At 34.7% G+C, this 22,369-nt stretch overlaps 1 protein-coding gene across 1 annotated transcript in view; it reads right to left on the reverse strand.

The window, feature by feature from the left end:
* LOC129216782 (cytosolic carboxypeptidase 6-like) overlaps positions 1–22,369 on the reverse strand; it is a 58,258-nt gene that overhangs the window by 14,337 nt on the left and 21,552 nt on the right. Inside the window, exon 5 of the mRNA XM_054850998.1 lies at positions 5,228–5,430. Within this exon, the coding sequence (XP_054706973.1) occupies positions 5,228–5,430 (203 nt within the window). The remainder of the gene's footprint in view (positions 1–5,227; positions 5,431–22,369) is intronic.

Below are 22,369 nucleotides of genomic sequence, written 5' to 3' on the forward strand. Positions count from 1 at the left end.
TACAATACTTCCTTTTTTGTAAAAGGAAGTAAAAAAGGATCATACCCCTGATATTTTATTGAGAAGGTAAAATACTAGATAGAAAATGTAGAGTCCAAAACATACAATGAGACAGCGTTAATTCACTGTATACACTTATTTTTCTTTAATACGTCAAATTTTATTTAACTACAATTTTTCTCTTGTAAATTATTTTGTTTTGCTGACAGATTCGCGTTTTCAAATCAGTTTCGAAAATCAGCTGTTATGAAAGAATTTGAAAAGCGAATTAGATTACAGTAACCGGCGAGAACTGTATACATCGATGAAAACGAAAAACAAAACAAAAGAGCTACATTACAAAACTGATTTGAAAGAATAGCACTCCAAAAAACAGCAAAAATTCACAGAGACGAAAACTGCAAACAATTTGGCTTCCCATTTTTTCTTTAACAGAGAAAAGATGAGTTGTCGCTAGCTTCTGCATCATTTCTCGTATTCCCCTCACGTTCAAAGTAGAGATCGAATTCTCTTCGATTCCATTTTATTCTAGATATATAGTTTTCTGGACCACCGAGAAATTTTGACGGTTGGAAAATCTCGAGTTCGTGCAGCTACGACAGCTGCAAACAACAGCGCCGTCGACGAGAGAATCAAAAATCACACGCTGCTCGAACAATGACATTTTATTCCAAACGTAAGAATTGTTATGTAAAAGAAATGGCTCGTGTGAATTCGTTTGAAAGCTTTGATGTATAATTCGTTCTAGTTTTTATTTTCCATGCCCATGCATTTATTCAAGGAAAGAAGTCTCAATTGAGTAAAAGGAAATGCGATGTTTGGAGAATTAACGCACTGACTTTTAACTGAATTGACTGAACGAAAAATTGGAATTTTTCTGTTTGATCAATTATGTCTTCCAGTGAATTAAATGCTGAATATCTCAATGGTACGTTGTGCAAGTTCTGTTAAAAACAAAATCAATAAGTTTATGCCTAATTTCTTCTGTTAGTTTCAATTGTTTCTTGCATTTTTAAGACAAAAAGATTGGTTTGGGATTGAATTTGTAATTTTTTTCAGTACCAGAACGCCAATGAGAATCCTAAACCATGTCAATCGTTGAATCCTAAACCGTGACCGATTTCATGTGAAAGGCAAATTTTTTTCTGTTTGTCAATACCAGAATAACAATAAATTTGGTAAAATATGAGCACTTTAAAGAATTAATTGTATTAAAAACCTGTACGTTTAGAAATTTCTTTACTTATTTACTGAGATAATAGCATTTTTAAGCTCTTTCAAAGAACATTCATATATTCTTTTAGCATTACAAGTTTGCTCTAACTTGTAAATAGCTGGTGGGTAATTTGCAAGCGATGGTAAGTGGGATGATATTCCTCCATCCTATTCCTCTCTATACATTGGATTAGTAAAAAGGATTTTTATGTCCCATTTCTTTGGTTCACGCTGGAAACAAGCGTATATTAACAAGTAGTTAAGTAAGAAAAATCTACAAACTGTTTTCCCTTGTTTTGTGAAAAGAGAAATGCTAATGATCTAAAGTACAAAAAAGTTCATAAACTAGAATCGGTTAAGTGCGAAGAAATTCTGGCATTGTACAACGTTTTGTTACTTTCTTCTATATTTAATATATAGAAGAAAGTATTGGATTCGTGCAAATTTTCAAATTTCGAATTTTGACGGATTCGAACGTTTTAAAGTGTGCTGAGTACATTTCGACCATTTTTGGAAAATGTCTGTCTGTCTGTGTGTGACCAGTTTTTTGTGGCCGCTCTACAGCAAAAACTACCGCATGAAATCGAACGAAATTCGGTACACATATGTGCCCCTATGTGATCTTGTGCCCATTGGTTTTTGGCGCGAATTCGTCCAAGGGGGGGTGGAGCAATAGAACGTTTTTTTGAGTTACGCGTGCTTGCTATTCCTCAAGAAGTAACTGCCGGAATCAAACAAAATTTGGTCCATATGTTGCCATTAACAGGAAAGGGTGCTGATTCAATTTTGTTGTCAATAACTCAAACGGGGGTTGAGCTATAGAACGTTTTTTGTCGTTAATTGTGACTGCTGTATCTCAAGAAATAATGAACGGAATGAAAGAAAAATTTATCGGCAAGTAGCCCTTAGTGGGTATAAGAGCGGATTTCATTTTGGAGTCAACAGTTAAAAAGGGGGTAGCGCAATCGGCCGTTCTTTTTTTCCATTGTGAGTGCCCTATCTCAAGAAGTAATGCTACGTTCTGGTTCAAATTTGAAATATATGTGAATCCATATGTAAACAGGCTTTGGTTCAATTTTGACGCCAATCGCTCCAAGAGGTGTTGATTTTTTTTTTTTGCGAAAAAAATAGCTTTATTAATACAACAATAAGAAAGATAAATCGAAATAGATTGTCGTCTGCGTATTTCTCGTGACTTTAATTGTATGGAAATGATCGGAAATATTATCTCAATGATTATAAATTTTTAACTGTTGCCATTTTATGTTTGTTAACAAATAAAATATTTGTAATTAACTCAAGCAAGGCTTTTAAAATAACTTTTAATTTTCGCTCTTTGCTTTGCTTTTGCAATAATTCAGACATTGGGATGGTCGTCAAGTTTTTGCATGTGTAATTTTGTTTTTGTTGGGAATATTGCTTCCTCGTCAAGCATGGGGAGGGATCAGAAAAAAAAGAAAAATGTAGAAGAAAGTTTTGTGATGGCCAAAACATACTAGTTACATAATGGATTTAATAATAAGAGGTAATTTTGGCACATAACTAATTACAGTTTTTGTTTTTTAAAATTTGAGTACTTAATTGTCACAACTTCGCTCAATTTTTTTTAAATTACGAAATGTACGTTAATTTTTTATGAATTATTACGAATACTATTTGGTTTTTCTAGCGAATAGATCTCAATGGTACATTAAAAAGCTCTTTCGCTCTAAGCAAGATCTATAGTCTAGAAGTCATAATATTGTGTTTCTGTTTAGTTCCATGTGGGACTACAGGGTCATAAAAATACATTAACCCGTTGGAAACTAGGAACCATGATGGACTTTGAACCCGTTGACTACGACTATGATTTTAACTCCCTTTCAGGGGTTCCCAACCTGTGAATCGTGACCCCCAAAGGATTCGCGATAATATCTGTACATTTAAAAGTACATCATTGTATAGTTTAAAAACTAAAATACACAGAGAAATAATAGCATTTTAGAGCAGTATCAATATTTGAGCTCTGTGGAGAATCCAGTTGAAAGGCTATGGGGTTGCAACAACTCTCCCCCCTCTCATACCAGATTACCTGATTCCCCAACGTACTCTCAAATTGTATTACATTTTGGTTTAGGAACTTCCATCCCTACAAATTTCCAAGAAAGAATTCCGAATTCACCTCTCTCCAATGTCATCTAAAATTATCTAAAATTTCGTTTTTGGAACTTAAATTTCGAATAATTTCTGTGAGAGATTCTCCTATTCTGCCGTGCTAAGCACAAAAGCCTTATCTGCTTTTTTTTTTAGCAAAATTGAGTTCCGGTCATCAAGTGATTCTTTGTCACATATTTTACCTAAATACAATGTTTTATGGTCATTTGTAGGTGAGAAATATTTTCTTTTAAATTTCTGAAAAAGTTGCATCTCTATCAAACACATTTAGTCACACAACTTTAAACGGCTATTTCTCATTTTTAACTGAGATGTAGATTTGACTTTTGCACTTAGCACGGCAGTATCGTTTTTGAAATTTTCAAAAAATTCCTTGGAAGTACGACCAATCTTCTCTTTCCCACTTAATTAAAACTAGTCTAAAATTTAGTTTTTGGAACTTCGATTCCGAAAAAAATTCAGGGGAGAGATTCCAAAGCCAAATCTGTTTTCTAACGTTTCCAAAGATGGCTTACTTTTGTGTTTTTCGGACATCAAATTCTAAAGTTCTTGGAGAAAGGTTACACGAACCCATTCTCTCCTCAAAAATTGAACAAAGATGGTCTAAAACTGAGCTTTTATTGGAAGTCTGATTTTCATTTTCAAAGAATTAGAGAGCATCCCCGATCCCCCTCTCGTTAAAAATAATCAGAAACATCATTTTTAGGGGTTCAATTTTGAAAAGTTTCAAAGGCAGAATCTCTAAGCTTGACTTTATGAGATTTTTATGACCTCAGCTCCTCTGGAAAACAAATCCTGCATTTGCCGCTGCTACGATGAAAGGATATTAAAAGTGTCACAATGTGCGTTTGAGATTATATTGACAATCTTTTTTTAATTTCTACAACCATTGTGTGTTACACCCATTAAACTTAAAAAGGTATATCAAGCGCCTTGAGTTATTGTGTAAAATATGCTCGCACACACACACACACACACACACACACACATATATATATATATATATATATATATATATTCGGGACAAATAGGAGGTGAAAAAAGGGTAGCGACATGAAAAAGGTTGGGATCCACTGTTTCATACCACGTGAATAAAAATTGCGTGTTGGAAATAAAAAAATGAATTCCACCAAAAGATTTTTTTCCCTTAAATGCTCTTCAATCCACAGCCTGAGCTGAGACATATCTATATATTCCAGTCGTAGTTAGTATTTAGACACATATGTCCCACTTAAAGCAGTCAACTTACAGTTTGTTCCTGTAGCTATTAACCTACTATTCATTTGTACCTGAACAGCCGAAACACTTATAGCATCTGTAGCAACGACCTGCTACTAATACCTGCAGTAATTGCAGTAGCCGACGTTCCATTAGTACCTGTACCTACATCAGGTGACAATTAGTACCTTACCTGTAGCTATAGAACTGATATTAGTACCGTAATAGTCAACCTAATACCAAAACCTGGTCACGTTAGATGACGCAAATACAATTGCCCGATATTGATTTAAAGCGAAAACCATCAAGGGGGATCACCAAATATGCGATATACATACTCACGGAGACAATTGCCAGATTGAGGACAGGCCACTTAGGTGGCATGAAAATAAATGCAGACAATACCAGTACTTTGGTAAAATGTGGAAATTACCCTGGTGAAGAGCTTTCTCCAGGTCATATTCTCATGTCCAGCAATGCTGGCACTTCTAACGAACATCGAAGCATATCTATTTGACGGCAGTCAACTTACAGCCATCGATCTATTACTAGTAAAAGCATCAATCAACCTACATACATGTATTTTGGAAAACTTCGTTTATGAACATTTCACGAACGTTCTGGTGACCAATAACCTTACCTTCTCGATGTTCCAGACTTGCTTCTGTCCTTGTTGTAGGCTGTATTTTCCAAAGAAAAGTCCTGGGCACAATAGCTGAGGTGTTTTGGAAAGAGTGTATGTCTCTGGAAGCGGTATACATCAGTATAGCTATTGCCGTATACAAAAGCCCCCAACAAGCCTGTGTGTGCGTGCAAATCGAGGTACATATCGAGATCTACGTCCTGTAACAAAGGAAAAAGAAAAACGTTGTTTACGTTGGTTAGCTTATCGCATATATTTACAAACACGTGTTTTGGGTTTACAATGAATTTTTCGGCTTTCTACACACGAGGCGGTAAGTTGAGTCAACTTTTCAGATAAGTTGATTGTGCCTGTCAACTAGTTGACTGCAGTTCTTCGTTCTGTTCATACGAGGCAACTTAGCTCAACTTTTCTTTAAATAAGCTAATTCTGTATTAGCTACCAATTTGTTTGGCTTCCTTATGAGGTTTTCCACCTTCAGCTCAGTCACTTCTATGGCAGGCTGATGAGTGTTAATAAGCACGAAATTGCAGTCCTTGGCTGGAATTGACTGAGCTGGCGGTGCATTTCATGTATTTCTGCCTTAGCCCTCGGTAACTTGCTGAATAAGCCAAATTTATTCGAGATGCTGCTCACGAAGCTGTTAAAACGGAGCCAAGTTGACTTATCGAGTTTACTCGTGTGTAGAGCAAACGCTTGGCAATACTCTGATGAGTTGAATCAACTAAAAAGTTGATTCAGCTCATCGGGTTGAGAATGGTTGCTGCACATGTGCCTGATGAGCAGTTGGCTGTCGCGCGAAGGATGCCGGGGGATTCCTTTACTTTTCTACCTGGTTACATTTCCTGATAACCGCCTGTTCGAAAGTTGATTCAACTTATTGCCTCGTGTGTAGGAGGCTTTCTTCTCCAAAGAAAGTCATGGCAGAATGACTGATATGTTTAGGGAATCGCGTATGTCTCTGGAAGCGGTGTACAGGTACATCAATATAAATGACAAATTACATGTATTTGCTTTGAGTTTACAAGGAACCCATTTGCCAATGCATAAAGAAGTGAATTTCTGAACAAAAATCATTTTGGGGAAAGTTGCTTTACTTGTAGGCAATTCCATTTTAATAGATAAATCATTTGTTTCACAAAACCCCTTGAAAATAGTCCAAAAGTGTTAAATTCTTGTTTCATTGCATAGACTTAATGAAGAAAATGGACTACTCTTACGTGTACAGTATGATTTAAAAATAAGTGAACTTTTAAGCCATAGAATAAAATAAGCGTGGTAGTATTTATTCAAAATAGGATCCTTTAACTCAATACAACGTTTTGAACGTTCGATTCAGTGCAAACGTTATGCATTATCCAAGAAGTGACATCCATTCTTTCATTTGGCACCTCTATCGGCGGATAGACATTAACACGAGAATTACCAACTTCCCCATCAGATGGAGCCACCAGTCATGTCTTTAATACAAACTTGCACTTGGAATTTAATTTTGCCGAGAAGATTAAAATCCAAATGAATAAATACTTAGTAGGTATTTTTCAAGTCGCACAATCATACGACATGGGCGGTTTCAGTTCTTTGCTTCTTGAAAATCCACCTACTGGAAACAGGTTTGAACCTGCGCCTAACCTCTACACCACTCTGCTGGCAAGGGGAAAGCGCAATGAAATGTATTGAGAGCAATTCATTAGCAAAACTTAAACATTACATGCTTTCATATGTAGCAAAAAAAAAAAAAAAAAAAAATATGATAGCAAAATATCAGCAGGACGGTGCAGAATTCCCAAAATAAAATTCACTGGGCTGATTTTTCTCGTTTGTTGGCGCATGAAGGAAACCTAAAACATCTGATGATTCTGATGAGAAAAAGAACAATTGAAATAGATGAAACAAAAGAAATATCGAGCCTTTGAAGGACTGAGATTAGCAACTAATCATTATATCACTGCCTATATGGGTCAATTTTGCATGGCAACATTTCCTGAGACCTTGTTCTGCTTCTTGAGTTATAGCAACCTAGTTTAACAAAAAACAGTAAACGGCAGTTTGGTGTCAGATCCTCATATATATAATAGCAAATGAACGAGTAACGTTCCTGACGTCATCAACAATGAAACTCGCTCCACGGGATGATTATTTGATAATATTTTTTGGTAATGTTTGACTTGCAGGGAAATGCTTTATTTTGACAAGGCTGAACTGGATTCGATATTTTAACTGTTTTACTGGTAAGACTCATTTTAAGAGAATGAAGAAACGAAAAAGAGGGTCAACAATGAACGCTATCTACTGGAGTTTAGGGTTCATCCACTGGAGTTAGGGTTAAAATTTCAACTATCAAAATATCACCATACAAACTATTACTTCGTTCAAATGTTGAAGCAATTTTCTACCGTCACACCTTGACGGGCGAGTTTCTAGTACTTAATATGAACAAATCGTCAATAGTTCCTATCAGGGTCCTTCTGCTTATCGGATATCGTTCAATTATTTTTCTTAGGGCACTTCCATGGCCGTTTCTTTCTCTTGTGCTGTAAGTCTGTCACGTGTATGTCCGGAGGCAAGGCGTTTTTTACGCTGTCTTCTATGGTATATGAAACTGTTTAGCTTCTATATAATTAAATTAAAATAATAATAATAGTTTAAAAAACTAAAAAAACACGCTTTAGTAGCAAAATGAACTAAAAAGTTAAAAATAACCTTTGGATGACAAGTATATAAAGTAATTGACCAAACACTTAATTTTACTGTAAAAAAAAAAGAAAGAAACGAGCTGATGTGTGTGCATCACATGACTTTCGTTTACTCCAATTTAAAGATAATAGTGCCTCGGAGTGAGCAAAAAAAACACTTGAAATACTTTCATTCCAAGTCTGTTGCGAACCGAAGCAAAGAAAACGTTTTATACAGATTAATTTTCCCAATACTGGCAATTTTAATGTGATTCAATGGCTTACTCTCTAAATATGGCCAATTGAAACCAAATTGAAAAGAAAAAAAACCGCCAAATTCGTCGCCAAGTCTAAATGTCACCAACAGTGGCCAAATTGAAACCAGATTAAAAAAAAAAAAAACTAAAAAAATCGCCAAGCTGGCGACAAAACTTGGCGACCAAAAGCTTGGCGATATATTGCTAAGTGTTGGTCAAATTATACCACCGCTTGAGTTTATATTGAAATTAACAATGATTTTACCCCAAAAAGGTGTAAAAGACCCCCTTTGGAACATCCGAATACAACCAAAAAAGAAGGTGCACAACTAGACCCCACTTGTAGTCTATGTACCAAATTTCAACTTTCTAGGACATACCGTTCTTGAGTTATGCGAGATACATACACACATACACACATACGCATATACGCACATACATACAGACGTCACGAGAAAAATCGTTGTAATTAACTCGGGGATCGTCAAAATGGGTTCTTCAGGTGTCTATACGTTCTTAGGCATGTATCCGCGTGTGGTCGGGTTGAAAAAAAAAAAAAAAATCAATATTCATTTGGGGGCGAGCAAAATGGAAATTAAGGCCGATTTTTGAGTGAAAATTTTTTCGCGAATACAATACTTCCTTTTTTGTAAAAGAAAGTAAAAAAAGCGTGTGGGGTTGCCTATTTACATTTTTGCATTGATAACAAGTGGAAGAAATTTAAGACAACTGATAAGAAGCACCCCCCCCCCATGCTTTTTTTCTATTTCAGTAAAATTAAGTGTTTGGTCAATTACCTTATATATTTGTCATCCAAAGATTATTTTTAACTTTTTAGTTCAGTTTGCTACTAAAGCGTGTTTTTTGAGTTTTTTAAACTATTATTTTATTTGCATCAGACATTTTAAATGCTTTCTGGTAAATTCATGTGCAAACATTGTTACACTTCGCAGCTCTGATTTGTACGTTGTAAGTAATTCTAACAAGCCACTGGCTATTTGGCAAAGGAAAGTTGAACCCACAAACATACAAGTTAAGGTAATAAAAGCGTGTTAATTAGAATAAACTAATAACTTATCGTTAATAAATTAATTTGATTATAGAAGATTGCATTGTCATCGGGTCTGAGGTTGCATTCCAAATTTTAAAAGAATCCGATCACAAAAAGTGTGCGAAAATTGAGTTGCAAGATTATAAATTTAATTTCGGTGTAGACGGGATTAGAACGCAAGCCCAATGATTCCCGGAGGTATACGTCAGCGAAGATCCGCGCTTTAGACCGCTCGGCCACGAAAGCTCATAAAGCGGTAGAATGTACACTAGCTCTTAGTCCAAAGGAGAGTTACTCACAAACATACAAGTTTAGCTAATAAAAGCATGTTAAAAAAATAACTTTTTTTTTCGTTTAATTACTTACATTACGTTCTGAATTACTGCTCTGTAACTAACGTGTTCACACATTCTCGCACCGACATTTTGTATATGTATATGTACAAAGCTATTTTCTTAACAATACAACACGTAAATCTATCAAAACTCAGAAACTAAAAGTTCTCAGAAATCTCAGTTTTCAGGGTCCTCGGTAGCGCAGTTGGGAAGGGCGTCGTTGTAGATCCCCAGGCTGTGGGTTCAATTCCCGTCCTTTGTCCTGGTTGTAACTTCCTTCTCTCTGCTGTAAATTCTGTCCTGCACTATGTTCTTGTATTCTGTTTTATTGGACGTGAGTTCATAACCGGGTCCTGTGTGACCAAGTACACGAACTCGAAGTGTACGTTACCAATAAACCAAACCAATTTACAGTTTCCACACGGGAGCGTTTGCTCACTAAATTTTAGAGAACAGCATGCGCGCTAGGCTTTTCACCTCCGTTTTTTAACATGTTATGTCACCGACAGTTTATTTTAGGGATCTAACGGTCTTTTACATTCTTTGGAAATATAAAAATGGAAGCTCTTGCAAAGAAAAGAAAAAAAAAAATGTCGTGGAGAAGCATTTAGAAGTCCATTAAAAAACCCTTTTGCTTGTACTCGCAAAGAGCAACCATTTGCATCAGTTGGTGGATTAGATGACGTCGCGGTGAGTGTCCATAGAATGCTTTCATTGGTTTCATTTGATTTGAATTCGAGTCTTCTGACTTCTATATTGTTACAGGGCTGCGACTGTTTCACGCCTAGCCTCTACTACCTTGTGATGTGATGTATGTCTCAGATTTTCATTAGTTTTCACTAGCCGATAGATCTATTGGAACGCGCTTGAGGTTAGTCACCGATTAACAGCGGTCGACCGGTTGATCTTTGCGAACACAAACTTTGAAATTTACATAAAGTCAGCCTAGTAAGAAGTAAAGTGAAGTAAACTTCTTCCTTGCACGCGCCTTGACGTCAGTAAAAGTTTGAAATATAATAGACGCAATGCGTACAGCGTTCTTCTTGTTCTTTGCTGTGATTAGAGTTAACAGTACAAAATGATCGAATCGTTAACGCCAGAGATGATCGCTGTCTCGGAACCCTCCATTCCGCCAAAAGGCAAAAACTGGTGGACTGACATTCCATTGCGTGAAGTCATCGATTGCCAACGTTTTGCGTACGATTTGGATTCTGCCAAACTCGGAACAGGCTTCGCGAGATATGACAAGCCCTTCGACACTGAGGATATCAAAGCTTCATCTGGAACTTCAAAAGTTACCAACAGGGATGATTTATTTCAGATGGAATTGAACGTTGACGCTTTCAATGTCCATGAGCTTAACGTCAAACAAGTCGGAGAATTCCTAGTCATTGCCGGTCATCATGACGAGAAGGAAGAAGGTGGGGGGTTCGTGTCCCGATCTTTCAAGAGGCGGGTCCAGTTGCCACGGGAATGCAACCCAGCTGCTGTGACATCTGTTTACAAGCGAGGTACTTTAATTATTCTAGCACCGAAATCTGCAAGAGGGGCTCCTGTTATTATTCCATATGAAGAAAATCGAGGAACATCAGTAACGATAGAGGCTGAAGGAAAATAAGTAACATTTTTTTGCCATTTCTTTAAAATGCAAACTGACTTAATTTACTGTGCAAGTGCTTGAAAAACATTTGTCTGGTAACTGTGTTCCTGACAATTAATCTGTAGAAAAGTTGACAGAGCTGCACGATAGGAAAGGAGTGTATAGAAACAACATTTTTGCTTGGTTGAAAGCAATAAAACTGTAGATGAAATTCGCCGGAAATTTTACCATACTCCTACCAGTTCAGGTGATAAAAATTTGAAGAATTGTTTGCAGCTTCTTTAACAGCAATAAAAACTCTGTTCATTTAATGTAACAAATGAAAATGTTTCTGATTAATATTTGGGTTTTTGATTAAAGAAACTTTTTAAAAACGATTCATGTACTTTATCTAAAAAAAAAATAGGTACTCGTCATAAATACAAAATTATTATACTTATTGCAAAGATTGTTTTCAAGACAAGATTTGATTTATAAAATCCTACGTTCTTCAGAAATATATAGTTCTGAAAATGCTTAGGCTTTTAGATGTGGGAAATATGCCTTTAAAATGTCCTTTCGGAAAATTTAAATAGCTGTACAAATCTGTTAAGTGCTTAGTTCTCTAATCTGTTTTATCAAATGCTAGTACAATGAAATAAACTTACAACGAGCTTCAAGGAACCGTAGATTTTGCACGTTATGACGGTAAATTCGTTGTAACAAAGTCAGTTGAACCTGAAAACTTATTTCGGTGCACTGGTATATTCGTTAAAATGGGATTTCATAGTGAAAATTTCGTTTTCTTTAAACAAAACAGAATCTTGAGAAGCTTTTCGAGGTAAACGGTTTTTAGTTCAGTTATTGATCTCGCTTCATATTGTTTTAAAATTCTTACTCATAATGCTGAAATGGTATTTTAAATTTTAAGCTATACAGTGTTTCAGATAAGATTGCTTTAACTTTTTGCGATTGATCAGAGATGTTTCATCGATTAAAGTTTTTTTAAATAGTTTTAGAACTTTTTCTTTGTAGGCTTCTCCACTAATATTCCTAAATGTATTTTAAGAATAATTTTCAGTTTAAAAATTTAAAGATTACGAAATTTAATTATTTCTATCGATCTAAAGTAAATAACTTTCGCTCTTTCTAAGACTGAAATTTTATTTGTAAGAATACAATTTATAAATATGTTGATTTAATCACTGTCAAGTATGCCATTCTCTGAATTAGAATCTTTCTACAAGCAGACTAAACATGTTACAAAAATTGAAATTTAGTGAACTATTCTTGCATTTGAACGTCGATGGATATAATCAGGTGGAAGGCCTTTTTAAGGAACTTTCTTTTAGTTGATTTTCTGCTTGAATTCTACTGCGGATGCTTTAAAGTAAGCAAAATGACTTTTTTAAAAAAATTGTTTATTTCTATGCATTAACCTTTTATGACCTCAATTTCATTTCGAAGGAAATAAAGCTTCAAACTTGCTTAGTTTTTAGCCATGATGAACAAAACGTTAAATTTTGTAAACAATATAGACTATGCGTGTATCCGTAGACAAGTGAAAACTTTTAAGATTACTTATTTGGCAACAAAAAAAATTGCGATTCATCCTCAAGAAATGCTCTACTTACTGGAACACTCGATAATTCCAATTGGAGTTGCACAGGCAGCAATAATTAAATTTCGAAGGCCTATGTCTTTCGGTTGACTTTTAATGTAATTAGATTTCGATTACTTTATAGATTAATCTGTATACGAGTCAAAGAAAATGTATACATTAATTTGCTTATTAGTCTTTGTAAAAAAGGTAAGAAATTCTTTCAAAAACGCTGTTAAGTGCAGACCAACTGGTACACAAGACTGAATTGTTTGAACTATTTTTGAATTTTCGAAAGACTAATATCATTGATTGAATACTTTTTCAAAGCAGAAAAAATACTTGTGATATTATTTTAGTTTTTTCTCGGTATGTTACAGAAAGTATTCTTGTAAAGTAAGCAAATTTAGTTTGTTCCGGCTGAAAAAATTACTCATCGTAATATAAACCTGAAATATTTCAATTTATAACCTTTGACATCCCTGAAAAAAAAAATCACCGCATAGGAGAAAATTAAGGTTTTACGCAATAGGACAGTTAACTCTTATAATTATCCACGAGGCAATCGGGAACATTTATTTTCGCAGCAAAATGAATACAGATAGCTATTTTTTTTGTAGAAAAATTGTAAATTTAAACTGTTTTCTCTTCCTTCATGGTACACATGGTTCGTTTGGTTCTGCCAATATCCAAAGTTTTGTAAAAGCCTCTTTTTTCCGAGTCGCGACTGAAATGACAAAATCAAAGTTTGTGCGTTCATTGCTCGCGACCTAAGATGGTTACAATACTGATATTTGGTGATCCTGATAAACTTTTGGATTAGAAGAGCCTAGTAGTCGAGCAAAAGCTCTAAGCATGGTATATTTTTCACGATTTTAGTCATTTTTGAGTCACAGCTGGTTAAAAAGGACAATGTAGTTTAAAAAAAAGTGCGTCATTCCACGTGAAAACTATGAAAAATATTAGACCTTACAAATTCATGTCAAATTTTAATAAAATTTATGGGATTCACTGTACCGGGGTTTTGACAGGATAAAAACTGTTTTAGATATTTTTGACCCTTTTTAGTTTTTGAGTGAGTGCCTCTCCACTTTTCCCATTTCTCGAGCTTTTGAAGTTCCAGTACGGTCGGATCCCGACTTACGCGAGGGATGCGTTCCACGACTAGTCGCGTAAGTCGAAATTTCGCGTTGTGGGAAAAATGTTGTGTATATAATTTTTTATTAACATACCCAATCATTTTAGACATTTTAACACACTTTTTAAACTGTTTTAGACTATTTTGTAAATATATATTGCCGTTTCTTACATAAAGTGCTGAATTTTTACCGTATTTAAAAAAAAACTGCATTATTCAACAGAAAATACAGTTACGATGCACAAAATCAATGATCAATGGGCGAGAGAAATAAAACAGTACGGTACGTACAGCATGTAGTAATGATAAAGCACTGCACTGTAAAAGTACTATACAGTAGATACAATAAGTTACATTTATAACATATAAATTAAAGATGATTTATACTGCGCAATCTGATCGTCATTCTAATATTTTTAAATACAATAGCTTCGCATTTACTTTTATAACATTTTACATCTATGGTAACACCCCTCTTTCAGGGTCTCTGTAATCTACATTACAAGAGCAGATTCCAATTTCGTAGTTTGCGTTTTGCTTAAACACTACTCTGCGAGGTTCATAATAAAACTTAAGGTCTGACCTTATTTATACGGATTGCCTTCTCTTGATTTTTAACTATGCGTCGTATGAAAGATTCACTCATACCTAATTGTCGTGCTACTTTCGACCCACTTTTTAGTTGTTCAAGCATATCTAGAACCTTTACCATTTCTTAAATTGTCACAAACTTTCACTTTTTGTTTCCATCTTCAAACTTTAGATGAAATCGCGTGTCTAGGTGCCACAATATTTGATCACCTTTCATATTTAGAATAAATGAATGAAAAATGAGGAGTGATGATACACTAATAAAGCTATGTTTAAAGTTCGGTGTGGGAATTTGCTCAGTCAGTAATGCTAAAAGGACGAAAGTACATTCACGAAGTCAGTGTTTAGTGATCAATAATAAAGCCGAATCTTAGCATCACGATTCCTCTCCAAATATTTTCGTGTCGAGAGCGAAAAATTCGCTTTAGCTCTAAAATTCGTTGCTCCTGAAAAACTCGCGTTATAGCCATTTCGCGTAAGTCGGATCGCGTTGTAGCGGGAGTTGACTGTACTTAAAAAACTAATTTTTCTCAGCTCGTATGAGAGCTAGTTTTTCACTGGGTATTATTTCAAAGCTCTTGAAATAAGATTTGATATGGTACGTCACTGCGGAAGGTTATGAAAAACTAATATTTAAAGGTCATAAAAAGCATTTGATATTTTCAAAAAAAAAAAAAAACCCCACACATAACTAATGCAATGCGTTCAGTGGCTTAGTCAGGGGGAGGCTTTGGAGTCAACCCCCTCCCTAGAGCACATGGTTTTAGCACATATTTACAACCTTAATGTGGCAGTTTAAATACAAATAAAAGTAGCTATGACCCAAACCCTCCATTCCGCAGGTAATTTCTGACTGCGCAACTGGGTGTATATGTGGTAAAGAATTTCAGAATGGGATTGCGAAAAGGTAATAATTCTAAAAAGTAATAATAAAGCTTTTAGATTCAGAAGATTGCAATTTTTCCGCTATAGGTTTGCTGATCGATAAACAAAAATTAAAAATTCATTATTTCCATTGTTCCTTTTCTAAGTTCAAGGCAGTAAAAGTATACAATATGAGGCCCCTAGTTTCAAAACCGGATACTTGTAGAAAACCAAATTTTACAGGAGACGTAAAAGTCCGGTTTTGAAACTGAGGCAGACCTTCCCGCCCCATTTCAAGGGGGAAAGAAGCGGTTTTTGAACCTAATATTGAGCAGGCAAATAGGCCTTATGATTCTCTAAAAGATTAACAAAAAAAAGAAAATCGAATTTTTTGCAAGTATCCGGTTTTGAAACTAGGGGCCTCATATATAGTAAGATAATATAAGTAGTAGGTTTAAGGTATTGGTCAGAACTCTAGTCCTTTATGAAATCACAACAGGGACGGGATTACATTCTCAGTATAAAAATAGTTTCAGTTTTCCTAATCTAGTCACTATCAATCAAGATATTTTGGTCAAAACGAAGTGGATTCCTTTTTTTTTTTGTGGAAGGAACATGGCAAAAATTCGTGTGGCATTTAAGGGACTGCTGGAATAATTTCAGTGAGAGCTAATTTTAATTGACCTTCATTGTCCTTATGGGGAGATAACATTTCCGGGCTTATTGGCCGAGGTTTAATTGGAGTAGAAATTCCAGACGTTTCGGCTTGCTTTAACCGAAACTTTTTTCGGCTTGCTTTAACCGAAACTTTTTTCGGCTAAAGCAAGCCAACTTGCTTTAGCTTACTTTTTTAATGATGGCTGCAGCAAAGCAAGCCGAAACGTCTGGAATTTCTACTCCAATTAGACCACGGCCAATAAGCCCGGAAATGTTATCTCCCCATATTGACGCCGGCCGTGAAAGCCTTAAACATTATTCATTGTCCTTGTTATGATTCCACAACATTGGTTTGATAAGGCAAATGAACAAATTAGGTTAACACCTTTTCAGCACAGTACAATTGTACAGCAAAACCAAGAAGATGCTTTGAAACACAACATGACATTAAGAACTATGTCGGGTACACACAGACTGAAATCTTTTATTCCACTGAACAAGAATAATAGGCCAGTGCCAATAGCTTTGAAAATGGTAAAAAGTCGAAAAAAAATTCGAACAGGATAAAACCAGTTCGAAAGGTAAGAAAATCTAATAACATTAATAGGAAAAATAAATTACGGGCGAGTTGAGTTCGGGAAGGGGGGTGTAGGGGGGTTTAAGGAGGGGAAACGGTTTATCACGATTTCTGGAAAAACTAAGAGTTCTATCGAAAAAAACTAAATTACAAAGTTGTTAGTAATAAAAAGATCTACAACTTTTGTATTTGCACTTTTCTATAAATTTAAAATATACGCGAAAAGTTCAAAAACCGACTTTTTGGTTTTTTATTTTTATCTCCCACAAAATTTTTTTTTTTTTCACTAAACTTGATGAAAAGTTACCTTATTATGTCCCAAATACACTGTAATTTTTTGGATTTGAAATATTTATTTTTTCTCCTTATTTTGATTCAGTATTAAAAAAGCATCAGAATTTTCAATCAAATCTCACTTCAAAATAACTGATTTTTTTTAAAAAATCGGAGCAAGTTTTTTTCGTTGGAATCTCTATTTTTTGATGGTATAAAAGACAATATACAATACTATGGAAGCTTTTCACAAAAAATGAAGAAAATCAAAAAACTCGAATTTGAAAAAAAAAAAGTCATATATATGTAAAAATTTTAAGCTCGTTATTAAAATGTACACTTTAATTACTCGAAAAATGAAATTTTCCATGTTCCATTGACATAAACTGAAAATAAAAATATACTACAATAATTAAAAATCAAGCTACAGCATGCGTTTGTTTTACACTTCTCATCCACCATTAGACGGTGACTGCAGCGCTCCCTATAGTTTTTTGAGTTGCGAATAGCAAGCTACACTGTAAGATGGGATAAATGAGCTACTTCAGCAATTTTTAACTGCGTTACCTTGAATATTATGAAAAATAATCAGTTTTCCAATTGTGTTTGCTGTTAATTATTGTGTTTGCTGATAATTTAATAGCTTAAAATTTTACATAGTGATGATTTTTTTTTCAAATTCGATTTTTTCTTTTATTTTCTTCATTTTTTGCGAAAAATTTCCATAGTATTGTCTATTGTTTTTTATACCATCAAAAAGTAGAGATTTCAACGAGAAAAATTTGCTTCAATTTTTAAAAAAAATCAGATATTTTGACGTGAGATTTTTTGATTGAAAATTCTGATGCTTTTTTACTACTGAACCAAAATAAGGAGAAAATATAAATATTTTAAATCCAAAAAATTACAGTGTATTTGGGACATAATAAGGTAACTTTTCATTAAATTTAGTGAAAAAAATATTTTTTTTTTGTGGGAGATAAAAATAAAAAATCAAAAAGTCGGTTTTTTGAATTTTTCGCATATATTTTAAGGTTATAGAAAAAAAGTGCAAACACAAAAGTTGTAGATCTTTTTATTACCAACAACTTTGTAATTTAGGTTTTTTCGATAGGACTCTTAGTTTTTCCGGAAATCATGATAAACCGTTCCCCCCCTTAAACCCCCTACACCCCCCTTCCCGAACTCAGCTCGCCCGTAATTTATTTTTCCTATTAATGTTATTAGATTTTCTTACCTTTCGAACTGGTTTTATCCTGTTCTAAATTTTTTTGGTCTCAAACATTATTGGCACTGGCCTATAAGGGGCAAGTAAAGTACTAATTGAGGAGTAGGGAGCATGACAATTTTCGAGGGAGATCTTGAGTGCTCAAAATTAGTTGGATTCTTGATTTCTGCTGCTATGTTGGAAAGTGATGGTAAGAGTGGGTTTTGGACACGATTGAGGAAAATCGAAGAGTGGAGGAAAGATTTTTACATTCATATGGAATTTCATGTTCCTTTTAATACCAGAACTTCGAGAATTTTCTTAATGCACCTGTGACTAAAGTTTTTTCAAAAGTAGACTGAAAGAGAAAAACAAAAGGAAGTGAACCACTTAAAGAAAGAAGTGAACTATGCTTACCTTATGGGTATTAAGAGTATTTTGCCCCCTGCAATTTTCTTCAGAAGATACTAATGTCTATGACTCACTACTTAACTTGAGTAAGTTAAGTGGTGAGACAGTAAAAGTCATTTTTTTTATCAATCCCAGCCAATTTTAGTCAATTACAATCCCAGTCTGAATTTTCATCTGAGGTAGTGAAAGCAGTTACTGCTTCTCACATTTTCAATTACATGGCGGAAAAAATTGCAATATCTAAAAATATCTGTAAATCTCTATCGTAAACATTTATTATATCTTTCTGGAAGGAAACTTTATAATCCTATTCTGAAATTTTATACCATATATGCACCACGTTTACTATTATATTTTAAAAATATCAAATGCTTTTTTATGACCTTGAAATATTAGTTTCGCATAACCACCGAAGTGACATAACATTTCAAATCTTACTTCAAGAGCTTTAAACTAATATTTGGTGAAAAACTCTAGCTCTCATACGATCTGAGAAAAATTATTTTTTTAAGTACCAGAACTTCACTTTCTCATTTCTTGATTTGAGTGGCCCTCACTCAAAAACTAATGGCCAAAAATATCTAAACGTTTTTTTTCCTGTCAAAACCCCGGTACAGTGGATCCCCTAAGTTTTATTAGAAGTATTTGACATGAATTTGTAATATCTAATATTTTTCATAGTTTTCACATGAAATGATGCACATGTTTTGGAACTACATTATCCTATTTAACCAGTTGTGTCTCAAAAATGAAACAAACATTTTATAGTTCATAAAAGTGTCTTTTTTGATGATATGATGAAAAACCAAATTGAAGATGACCCTTTTGAGAGATTGCTCTTTGAAATTGAGACAAAATTGAGGAATTTTTTTTGGCTGGATTTTTTTTGGCTGGATTCGACCTTGGATAATTCGGCGATTCTTTGAGCTATCAAAATGCCGCTTGCATACCTTTCGGACATAACTACAAACGATTAGATTCAGAAAACAATTTTCTCAACAGATACAAGCCGGTGATGTATGGTTGGATGTTGTAAAAATATGATTTTAAGTCTACTTTGGCAGCAAATCGTGAAAAATATACCATGCATAGAGCTTTTGCTATACGGCTAGGCTCTTGTATCTCAAAATTTTATCAGGATCACCAAATATCAGTATTGTAACGATCTTAGGTCATGAGCAATGATCGCACAAACTTCGTGATTTTGTCATTTCAGTTGCGACGCGAAAAACGAGGTCTTTACAAAAACTATGGATAAATTGGCAGAATCATACGATTTATGGAGGTGTAATTTGGCATAGCTTCATGTAAATCTGATATGTACATCCAATAAAAAATTTATGAAAATTGGAGAGGGTCGTGGGGATTAATAAGCTCAACCCAGAGTTAAGGCATTAGAACGTGTTTTAATCATTTGCAGGGCCGGATTTAGACTTAACGGGTCCCTAAGCTATTTCATATATGGGCCCCCTTTTGTAGTTTGAACAACGTTTCTCTCGGTGGTGTAAGAGGCAATTTTTTATTTTTTTTTCCCTTTACTGTGTTTCTCTTTCCTCTGATACATACAGCAGTACTTATACTTTTTTGATCGTTTTTTTAATGTGTTTTCCGTAATGTTCTTTTTGGATTGACTTTAAGAGGGGGAATGGTATCAAAAGAGTGACTCAGGACTCCCTTTTGGAGTCTCCCAATTGTAGGGGGCCCGGGGGTTTCTCCCCCGGAGGACATTTTAAAAAATAGATATAACATTCTGCATTTTGAAGCCTTATAGATGTAGTTGGAACTATAAAAAATGTCAGGACAAAAGTAGACAAACAAAACTTTCTTAAAGTTATATTATTTTTCGCAAATTAAGATAATGCACAGTAAAAATTGTTTTTGGCAAACCAATGACAGCAGTTGACAGAGAAAAAGGCGCGGGAAGAGAAAAGAGAATGCATTGTTACTTGCTCACATTGGTTTTCGGTACAATTAGTTTTTAATCACCCCGCCAACCCACCGATCGATACAACAATAAATTAAATGTAAAATGATCAATAGTAAAAAATGATTTAAAAGAAATGGTGTACAGATTTAGAAAATAGGTTATATGAGAGTAACATACCGCCCATTTGAATAAGTCATAATTTATACACTTGATAAGAAATAAAATTGGAGCCCACTTAGCTTAGGAATTTTTAGACTTATCTAATTATTTTCAAGAACTGTATAACAGTTAAAACTATTTAACGCGCTTCATTTGTACTTTACAGTCTGATATTTTAGTGCTTGATTGTAAATTTTTACGGTCATGTTCTCAGTTTGTAAGAAACAGCTATTTTAAAAGAAAAAATAAACTAGGTTTCTCATGACAAAAACTTTTCTTCAGTTTGCAAGTGGGGCAGAAAAGGAATAGAGGTAGCGTTTTTATTTCGTTTATGTTAAACCGATTGACAATATGCAGAAGTAAGAAAAAATACTGCATTCGGAATTATATAATAATATTTTTATTTTACGCGGTTTCGATTATACGCGGTTTAAGATTTGACACCTTTATTTTATTTTACGCGGATGAGTTTCGGTTTTACGCGGATGCGGCGATGCAAACAGATAAAATTATTCCCTCTTTTAAAATCCTAACTCCTAAAGATTGCAGATTACGCGTAATCAACTGCATTTTAGTATACTAATAATCGAGCTTCGGCCACTGGAGATATTTTATGCGATGGGTTCCAAAGCTCTTTCCAGAAGTAAAGTTATTAAAATTACACAGTTCAGAACTCACTGGAACAAGAGCTTTTAGGAGTGACAAAGGAGGCCAAAACCATCGACGATACCGAAGTCGGTGACGCACAACCAAAAACTTTCACATTTAAAATGTTGAGCCATTCCTAGACAATAGAAATTAATTTATGTTTTCTTTATTCATGTTGTGCATAAAAGTCGATATAAGTGCACATTAAACTTATTATACAATTAGTCATCACTGGAATGAAGTATTTTGTTATCTACGGAACCAAACCCCGATTTGAATACTATTAATAGGTCTCAATTTACGCAGTTTCTATTTACGCGGCATTTCCGTGGAACGTAACCCCAGCGTAAAACGAGGGTCTACTGTAAGATAAATAAATACCTTTGTGCTGAACAGTAAAGTAAGACAAAACAACGTAAGTAGGTCTGCTGTAATTTACAAATTTGTGCTTCTACTTACGTTGTTTTGTCTTACTTTACTGAGGGTCTACTGTATTTGGTACAAAGGGTGTTTTCATGTCACTGTGAGAAATGATTTTTAAAAGATCTTTGAAACCCCTCCCTTTGTGAAATCCTGGACACGGGTCTGCTTTGCCCTCTAACGGCGAAATATTCAATTATAGAATCGCTGGTCTTGCAGTTTTTTCCTTTTTTTTTGATATGCCATAATTCAGTAGTATAACTCAAGATCGCTAAGTTATGAGATATGACGTATTTAAAATGAGTGAGCGAAATATGGTATCTGCGGAGGAGCTCAAAATGAAAAATTCATGATCAAAATTTCACAACCTGTTTCTATGATTTGCGATTCTATATAGTATTCAACTCACTGCAGTCGTTTTGTACACAACTTTGCAAATCTAACCTGGTTGCGTCGTAATGCTGTGATTAGCTCCTGCGTAGCCTTCAACAATGTTGTAAGGTAAGGTTTGCTTCAACTGCAGTATAACCTACACGACTGCTTGCTTTTGTAAAAGTCTTTATTTAGAATTAATGAATGTAGTTACTGCCAATTTTCTTTTGAATAACATTTTCAAATACCAGGTTATTTTCACCGTAAGTAACTATTACTACTCATGTTTTCCCCCTCAAGTCCTGCAGGCCGTCTCAACGTGACGAGGGGGTGTACCTGGGCGGAAAGGGCAAAGCACGTCGGGAGAGTTTTCTCCTGGTAGGGTCACCCAAGACGTG

The sequence above is a fragment of the Uloborus diversus genome, chromosome 2 (assembly GCF_026930045.1).
Source record: "Uloborus diversus isolate 005 chromosome 2, Udiv.v.3.1, whole genome shotgun sequence".
NCBI lineage: Eukaryota > Metazoa > Arthropoda > Arachnida > Araneae > Uloboridae > Uloborus > Uloborus diversus.